General features: G+C 36.2%; 1 protein-coding gene across 2 annotated transcripts in view; it reads right to left on the bottom strand.

Annotated features, from left to right (window-relative positions):
• The window catches only part of LOC144974394 (uncharacterized), a 101,924-nt gene that overhangs the window by 31,762 nt on the left and 60,162 nt on the right, over nt 1-10,000 (bottom strand). For both annotated transcript variants that reach the window (XM_078917233.1, XM_078917234.1), the window contains exons 36-42: nt 8,987-9,163; nt 8,135-8,294; nt 7,286-7,386; nt 6,504-6,629; nt 4,196-4,325; nt 3,268-3,380; nt 1-30 (exon numbers count right to left, since the gene is read on the bottom strand). The exon at nt 1-30 is cut by the window's left edge and continues 174 nt beyond it. In XM_078917233.1, the coding sequence (XP_078773359.1) occupies nt 1-30; nt 3,268-3,380; nt 4,196-4,325; nt 6,504-6,629; nt 7,286-7,386; nt 8,135-8,294; nt 8,987-9,163 (837 nt within the window). The remainder of the gene's footprint in view (nt 31-3,267; nt 3,381-4,195; nt 4,326-6,503; nt 6,630-7,285; nt 7,387-8,134; nt 8,295-8,986; nt 9,164-10,000) is intronic.

The following is a 10,000-nucleotide window of genomic DNA, read 5'->3' as shown; positions in this document are numbered from 1 at the left end:
CCACGATGTTTAACTGTTGCCCTTGGTTGTCTAAAATCATCAAAAATAGATCAATATATATATTTTTTTTAATTATGCCATTTGCGCCACGATATCATAAGATATCTTCGTCTAGACATTCCACGAAGTAATATAGATAAGTCATCAAACAGGATGTCTGATGTCAACAGGAATCACCCATGTTGTCCAAGTGAGCAATAATCTTGCTCAAGGAAAAAAACGAAAGTGCCTGAAGCGGGGCTCGAACCCGGATCATCCGGATCACAGTGCAATGCCTTAAGCACTCGGCCACTTCGCCCCCAAATCAATATATAACGATGGTTTAACCCTGTCCTTAACAACTATAGGAAAATCGTCACATTCGTTACGATACAACCAACATTTTTCTTATTCAAATTTCTCTTGTACATTATAATAGTTAGAGCTGTGTGTTGTAGAGCATGTTTTGCTAAAGAACTCATGTATCGCAAGAGGTTTTCTGCTATTATGTCTGAATGATAAAAAAAATCTATTTTGTGTTAGTTGGGTGTGAAGTTTTGGGGGAAATCTTGAAAATGGCTGGTAAAGAAAGGGTTAAAGTTGTCCTTCAGAGCCATTCGGCCCATGGAGCCGGAGTTTATCCCGATTTCTATAGCGTGAAACGGACACAATAGCAATTGCTTGCTATCCTTTGGATAGGATGCTAGTCTATCGCAAACACTTTTTGCCAAATCTAACAGACTCAACTACCCATTCACGGCTGGGTGGACAGAGGGGTCCGAAAAAAAGTCTCAACTGCACTCGGGATCAATATCCGTCCTTTTGATTGTGAAGCGAGTGCTCTACCAACAATATCGATGGTCGGCGGATCAAAACTCTTAAGTCTACGTACAAACTTTTCGCACCATATTTTATCTAACTTTGGGCGGATCAGATCAAACTCTGATGTAGACTTCAGATGTTTGATACGCCGATCGTGAAAATCGGGACTTCCGAGTATTGATCCTCCGATCGTGAAAATCGGGACTTTATATGTTTGATCCACCGATCGTGAAAATCGGGACTTTAGATGTTTGATCCTCCGATCGTGAAAATCGGGACGTTAGATGTTTGATCCTCCGATCGTGAAAATCGGGACTTTATATGTTTGATCCTCCGATCGTGAAAATCGGGACGTTAGATGTTTGATCCTCCGATCGTGAAAATCGGGACTTCACAGGTTTGATTCACCAACCATCGATATACAACTAAAAGTATTTAGGGATTAAAATATTGTCAAAGGTGAAAAACATACGTTATTGTTTAAAATTGAAAAATGAAAAAAAATTGGCTATCCTTAAAAACTAATAATATTGTCTAAAATCAATAATAAAAAAAAGTGTCTAAGATGACAATAAAAACCATTGATTCGATGAAATATAAAAAGAAACATGTTGAATATGAACAATAAATATTTTATCTAAGATGAATCTTTAGAATTATTATCTAAGATGAACACTAAATATATTACGTAGGATGACCAACTAGTCACACTTTATCCAAGATGATTTTCTTATTAAAGTTCCCGCTTCAAGCTGCCCGGAAAGTATTTTGCAATAAGCAGGGCTTCTTATCTAACGGGTAGCAAGCAACCGCTTTTTGTCTATTTAACAATATAGAAACTAGAATAAAATCCCGCTGCATGGGCCGAATGGCTCTGAAGGACTCCTCAGCTGTGCTCATGGAAAAAATAAATTGAGCTTTTATATGGCGCAATATCCACTAAACGTGCTCAAAGCGCTTTACAAGGGGTCCCTGGTCAACAGCAACATTTAACATGTAGGACGGTCCAAGACGCTTGTTAGGCAATATTACCATTTTTTCGGACAGAGACAACGTTGTTAACGGCTAGGTATCCATTTTACACCTGAGTACGGTGAGATAATGTGAGTAAAGAGCCTTCTCCAAGGACCCAACTATGCTACGAACGAGGCACTAAGCAGGACTTTCCGATCCGAAAGCGAGTATCATACCACTAGACCACATTAATCGCACAAAAACATTAGATATATAATATATTTTGGTGTAAAGTCCCAGATTTGAGAGAGCTTTTTTTCTAACCAAGAAGAGGGTCTTGTTTATCGGTTTATATTTGAAGGACGAGTTTTCTGACTAAAATTTTTAATGAATGTTTTCATCAGAGAGCACGAAAGTACTTTCTCACTTCTCTTGTCCATGTAATCTCATATGTGACCACCGTCTCCAAACGGTGTCGTGATGGCAGCGTGGTTCAGCGGTACGGTTTTTGTTTCGAAGTCGAAAGGCACCGAGTTCGAATACCCGAAGCGATGCGAGGCCTTGAGCAAGTCACATCGCCCTAGCTCAACTTGCGTTGCTGCACTGCGGCTGATGCCTGGGTTATTCCAGTCTTACCTTGGAATAGACCCTAGAGACAAATTTCCCCTATCGGATGAATGAAGTGAATTGTATTTATACTATTTCAAAATTTTTTTTTGAATTTTATTATTTATAAATCTGACCTCTAACAGTTAATTTAAAGTTAAAAGGATAAAATATAGGAATTTTTAGTTGGTTGCAACCGATGTGCACCTTTTTGCAGGTCTGATAACCCAATTCCTTATGGGCTCATTGTTGTTGTGGAAATCTAAAAATAATGACGCAAATTTTTGTCCATTACAACAAGCTCATAGTTTGGTCCGGATGTCAGACCTGCATTTATATGTCACCTCGGCTGCAACGTAAGAAATTATCTTTAATGTCCACTATAACGAATAGAAAATGCCACCAACTTAAATACCTTTAGCTCTATAATATTCATATACCAGGACATAGTCCACCCAGAATTGATACCCTTTTGTGGGGCTATGTGGCCTTGAGATATGACACTCACGTTAAAGATCAAGTTCAAGGTCTTCATCTGCAAAAGGCGGATTGCCCATCACTGCATATTTTATACAATTATGTGGTGACTTTCTCCATTACTGTGTTATCGTTTTCGGATCGGAAGAGCCTGGGTTCGAGCTTAGCTCGGCCCATAGTTGAGTCCTTGAAAAGGCTCTTTACTCATATTCTTTCACCATACTCAGGTGTAAAATGAATACCTGGCTGTTGACAGCATTGTGTCTATCACACAAAATTGTAATATCGCCTAACAGGTGTCATGTTTCGTTCTAAATGTTATGTGTTACTGTTGGTCAGGGACTCCTTGTAAAGCGCTTTGAGCACATTTAGTGGATATTGCGCTATATAAAAAGCTCAATTTAAGAATTTAAGAAAAATGTGACTCGCCTTCTTTGCATACATCGCAATACGCCTTAGAACAGCCTTCTGTATAACACCAAGGGCGATCACTGTTGTCAGGATTTCGACAGTAGTTCGACTCCAAGTTGTGTCTCTCAAATCTAAAAAAATGGAGAGTATGTAAATAGTAATAACATTATAAAACTGGAACTTTAGTATAGAGTAATATTCACTTAACATGCTCAAGGCGCTTTACCGGGGATAACTAGCCAACAACAGCATTTAACGTTTAGGACGAGACATGATGCCTCTTGGCGATATTACATTGTATATTTCCGACAGAGACAATGCTGTTAACAGACATGTACTCATTTTACACTTCAACACGATGAGAGAATGTTGAGTAAAGAGTCATTTCCCAGGACTCAACTATCCGCCGCTCATAGCGTGTCTTGAACGCTGGACCTTCCGGTCCGAAGGCGAGAGTCATATCACTAAACCACATCGCCGCGCAATATAAAATTGCAAACTACAACATGCGTAACCCATCGCGACAAACCGGTATTATATAGGCGTGAAATGGGTGCTAAAATGTGATATTTACGCTAGAATAATGAAAAAGGTGACCCTCCATCCCAAAGCGATATAATGACGGGATAAACTATGGGCTCAAAATTGAATAAATCGTAACAAAATCTATGATCACCCAACTGACTTTCTAAAAACAATAACAACCCAAAAAAATGCTGAATGACACAATTCTTCATTCATTCTTTTTTCACAAATAAATGCGCATAAAGCTGTATTATATAGAATGTTTGAACAAACAAACTAAACACTGGAATGGGCTTATCAACGTATCCTCTATCTTTATAATAAGAGAAAACTATCACTCTCACACTATGTCGAATGGGTTTATCAATCTGCCGTAAGTCTTTATAATCAGAAAAAAAAACAACTATAGTATAACTCTTACCCTCTTTTGAATGCGGCTATATCGCATCCACTCTCCGACCATTTCCGACAAGTTTTACCATCAGCACTAACGCTCACATTTCCGTCATAGCTACTTCCTTTGTCTGTTCTGTCGTAACACACTTTTCCACCTTGGTTTAGAAATGATAAACATGGAAACATGGTAATAACAATTGATTGTAACATTAAAAACAAAACCCAACATTTTCTGGAACTAGGTATATGTATCTGTATAATACGGTGCTTAAGCCGATCTCAACGATGAACATTATTCTTAAGTTGTCCAGTATTCTCCGAAAACCAACGTTTTAAAAAAAATTGAGCTTTTATATAGCGCAATATCCACTAAATGTGCTCAAAGCGCTTTACAAGGGGTCCCTGGTCAAGAGCAACAACATTTAGGACGGGACATGATGCCTGCTTGGCGATGTTACAATTTTTTTCGGACAGAGACAACGATGTTACTCATCTTACACCTGAGTACGGTGAGAGAATGTGGGTAAAAAGCCTTCTCCAAGGACTCAACTATGCGCCGAACGAGGCTCGAACCAAGGACCTTCCGATCAGAAAGCTAGTGTCATACCTGCACCAAACCACATAGTCGCACAAATTCCACTGCCCAAGAGCCGAAAGAGTATATAGGTTTAACCTGTTAACTGGAAAAAAAAGTATTGAAGAAAAATTTGGTCAGAAAACTCGTCTTTCAAATAGTGATCGATCTAAATGATCCTCATCTTAGCAAAAGCTCTCAAACTTTGGACTTCGCGAAGTCAAATCACAAATCTCAAAAAGAAAAACACAAGGATAAATCATCTCTAATTATCATGTTGCCTCGACCGACTGGAGCTCAGAAAGCAATAAAAACATAAATACATGACTAAATTCCAAATATACGTCAACAAAACGCCAGTAACTTTACCACAGTATTTTACAAAACAACACTGTACATCCAAAAGAATTTATCATAGCATTAAGTTCACAACCCCAACACACAGAATCAACAAATATAAAAGGACTTTCTTCAAAAGAACCATCAAGGAATGGAACACTCTCCCACCATAAATCCTAGATATTACCAACAACAAATTTGGTCAACTATTAAACATTTATCTTTCAACTCAATAACGCAATAATGGAGAAAGTCACAACATAATTGTATAAAATCTGCAGTGATGGGCAATCCGCCTTTTGCAGATAAAGACGGTGACCTTGAACTTGAACAGTAACACTCACCACGTAGGATGAGAAATGACACTTGTTAAGCGATAATACAATTCTTTACGGCCAGTTACTCATTTAGCACCTGAGCACGGCAAGAGAATGTGATTAAAGAGTTTTTTTGTTCTTTTTTCTTCCAAGGAGTCAACTACACGCGCTCGGGACTTGAACACAGGATCTTCCGATCCGAGGACTAGTGTCACTAGACCACATATTCGCACACAAAAAAACTGATTCTAATCCATACATACGTTGTGTAAATAAATGCTGGTCGTCAATGAATATCAAACACCCTTGCTCTTTTACTTATTCCTAAAAAACATCTACCTTAACGTCCTGCTATAATAAAAAAATATGATTTAATATGTAACAAACTATCATCATCACTATTACTTCTCCGAAGGACTGGTTTATATACAAAAAAAAGTATTAAATAATAATTAATTAATTTCTGAATTCAATTTCATTTTGTTATTTTTTATTTATTTATTTATTTATTTATCTATTCATTTATTTGTTTGTTTAATTTAGTTACTTATCCATTTATTTATTAACCTATTAAACTTTAAATTGGCATGTGGATAATTGTTTTCATTACTTTCATAATTTTGTAGACTGGTTTGTAAATAAATGTTGACATCTGAAACATTGTTAAATTATGATAATTTATCAGAGATTTATGTATGATTATTAGCGTTGTTGCTTTCATGATTATTTTTGTAATTAATATTTCATTGTACTATGAACTTTGTACATTTAGGATTCATTCGATCATGACCAATATTCTATGATAGTATTTTTCGATTTTACATTGCGGTATTGATATATTTTCCCTTACGTTCAAAATTGTATAAAACTTTCTGTGAATGATACATTACAGACTATATTATGAGGTTCTGTAATTGTAAACTATTTTATAAGGCATTTAAAGGGTAATTCCTATATTAAGCCTTTAGTAAGATAAGATAAAATAAGAAAAGATATGTACACTTCCAAGGAGTATGGGACTGGAAGAGTAGAAGGTGTGACCTAACGACTTCTCTGCTCTATTTGTCACGTTATCATTCAAATTTGGTACATTTACCATTTACCTGTTTTAGGAAGACTGCACACTGTCGTCATTTCCCTGTTATCGCATACTTCATTACCCCACAGTTTGTCAGAATACATGACTGGATGGTAACAGCCGTCTCGCATTAGATATTTCTTTTCTTCACCTGATTTATATTAGATAAAGATAAGAAAAGGTAATAAATAGCATTCTATCTGTTGAAGACAGGAATAACCTAGTTGCCAGCCGCAATACAACGCCATAAGTTACGTTAGGGAAGGTAACTTACTCAAGGCCACACAGCGTAGCGTATATTTGAACTCGGTACTTTTTGGTACGAGGTTAAGGCCGTACCGCTGAGCCAGACTGCCCTATGGATGATGATGATGATGATGATGATTTATATTATTATTATATTATTATTATTATTATATTATTATTATATATTATTATTATTATTATTATTATTATTATTATTATTATTATTATATTATTATTATTATTATTATTATTATTATTATTATTATTATATTATTATATTATTATTATTATTATTATTATTATTATATTATTATTATTATTATTATTATTATTATTATTATTATTATATTATTATTATTATTATTATTATTATTATTATTATTATTATTATTTATTATTATTATTTTATTATTATTATTATGGTGATAATGAAGATGATGATGATGATGATGATGATGATGATGATGATGATGATGATGATGATGATGATGATGATGATGATGATGATGATGATGATGATGACGACGATGATGATGATGATGATGATGGTGACTTGTTTACCTTGACGCCAATTTGACCAGGTAACAGAAGATCTATCAGACCAGAACAGAGGGCTATGCTTTCCATTATTTGAAATTCCAACCCATATTGTCTGATTCAATCTGAATAATATAGAAAATAGAGAAATTTGTTTATTTGTCTAGATTAATACGGACCGTATACCTAGCCTGTTATCTGACAAATAGATCACAAGTCTATCTATTAGAGTGAATATCAAACCCAGATACTAATTGTTCAACTATATTATGGTCGTCAGGTACGAATCTCGGATTCATCCTAACAAATCCTTGGTTCGATTCCTGCCTCCAGGGGGGCCCGACGTTTAGTATCTTGAAACATGCACTTTACGAGCATTCTCTCCCTTGACTCAATTGAAATGTAATATTGCTCTTCATGTGTTATCGTCTCGTCCAAAATGTGAAGGATTTTGTCGGTTACCTTGTAAAGCATGTTTAGTGGAAATTGCTCTTTATAAATGCTTAGACTTTTGTTATCTTAAAAAAAAATAATTAAATATTGAGCTTTTATATTGCGTAATATCCACTAACTGTCCTCAACAGCAACACGTAACAAGAGGAACGAGACATGACGCCTATTAGGCGATATTACAATTTTTTTTTTCCGACAGAGATAACGCTGTTAACGACCAAGTACTCATTTCACAACTGAGTACGGTAAGAGAATGTGAGTAAAGGACTCAACTATGCGCCGAGCGAGGCTCGAACCCAAGATCTTCCGATCCGCAATCGAGTGTCATACCACAAGACCACATAGCCGTTATCTATTTTTAGCAAACTTTTATTGTCCAACTTTGATAGATTCAACAATTTTTGCACCTTTGACACTTACGCTAGAGAACTGATGACTTCATTTTCTGCTTGTGTTTTCGGCATGGCGATGAATCCATCTAACCTTTTACATTCCTCTTGGGCTTGTTTAAATGACAACAGCCTGCCTTTTAAGAGGCCGTGACAGGCATCGTTGACCATCTTGAATCCAAGGGGACATTCTAATGTGGAAAAACGCAAAAAGACCATAAAGTTAAATTTAACTCTCTCCTTGCCGATCATTTTCAGTATTTTCCAAAAATGGCGGGCTTACCAATCAGAAAAATGGATTTTAATGATTCAAACAAGCTCTTTACAAATCAACTTTATGTTCTTATTAATTAAACAAAGATCATTGTAATGTACAATTTACTCTGAATTAGAAAAATGTATGTTGTGTCGTAACAAATATGACGATTTTGCTGGAGGTGGTAAGGAGAGGGTTAACTGTGACCTCTTGCCTCTTATCCAACGTGTACTGTTTTGCAGGTCTATGGTAACCCAAATTGTTATGGTCTCAACGCCAATACCCTCACACCAACGCAAAGTATTATCCTTTTTATAGCGGAGTGTTAAATCAAGCTCATAATTGTTTTCCTGTTATCAGACCTGTAAATATGTGCACGTCGCTCAAAACAGTAGGATGTCGAGTTGATTTAGATGCCAAAACCTGAAAGTTATAAAACTATGAGCTTTAGTTTTAATCGCTATATTATATTTTATTGGCTTGGGGGGGGTGGGGGTGGGGGTGGGGGGTGGGCGTAATTTCTTTTAGTGACACCCCCCCCCCCCCACTTACTTAAGCTGCAGAACGTAAGTTTTAAGGAGATATAATATATTAAAATTCGGACTCCCCTGAGTCCCGACGACATACCTTCACATTGTAAAGGATCTCCGCTCAGTTTACCACCTCGAAGGCAAGCTTGATGTTCACTCCCCTTGGTTGGATATGTAAATCTTTCACATCTGTAACTCACGGATTCTCCCTCCGATATTGTGGTCTGTGTGGTCAGGGTTATCACGTTAGATTTGTTGTTCTGTACATTGCATTCTGTAATTCATATTATATTATTGTATAGTGTAGTACACAGTGAACATCCAAGGCTAACTGCATAATAAAGTTTCAAAGTTTATTTAATCTTAGGCTTTCGCTAATAATTCATACAATTTGATGACAACAAATATGGAAGTGAGAAAGAAAATGGTAAACGGGACCAAAAACTAAAATGATACAATTAATAACCACAAAAAATACAACTACGGTAAAACCACCAATACTTACTTAATAAGCTGGATGGGTGTAGGGTGTGAAGAGATAAAGATCTGAACACGTGTGTATGAAAGTTTCTAGACAAGCCAAAAAAAAAAAAAAACAGAAAGAAAAAAAACCAAGTAAATATCCAGCCCTCATCCACATCTGTGGTGTAATGGTAGCACGTCTGACCGGTAATCAGAAGGTCTGTGGTTCGATCCCCAGTCGAGGAAAAGTGATTTTTGGGGATTTGTTTTCTTTCCTTGTATTTTTCTTTCTTGCTTTGTCTGGCACTTTTTCATACACACTTGTTCAGATCTCTATCTTACACTGGTGCCTGCTCCCTAGTTTCTTAATTTGATAGTGTAATAAATAGTTATTAAGGATTAAGAGTTATCTATGTGTGGTGATGTCTGCACCTCCAATTTCACTTTCTTACATGTACAATGCAATAAAATGGGTGAAAGCGAAGGCGGGGAAGAGAAAGACGGAGAAGGAAACAAAGAAGAATGCACCAGTTTCTATTATGATACTAGGCAGATAGAAGCTGGAAACTATAAAAAGTAATAATGAATATAAAATATTCAAAACAAAGAACAAAATACCAAACACGGAACGTTTCGGGATCAAAAACCC

The sequence above is a fragment of the Berghia stephanieae genome, chromosome 6 (assembly GCF_034508935.2).
Source record: "Berghia stephanieae isolate SIO BIC M18660-M18661 chromosome 6, UCSD_Bste_1.3, whole genome shotgun sequence".
Lineage (NCBI taxonomy): Eukaryota > Metazoa > Mollusca > Gastropoda > Nudibranchia > Aeolidiidae > Berghia > Berghia stephanieae.
The sequence above is the reverse complement of the archived record's forward strand: the minus strand, read 5'-3'. Positions and strand labels throughout refer to the sequence as shown.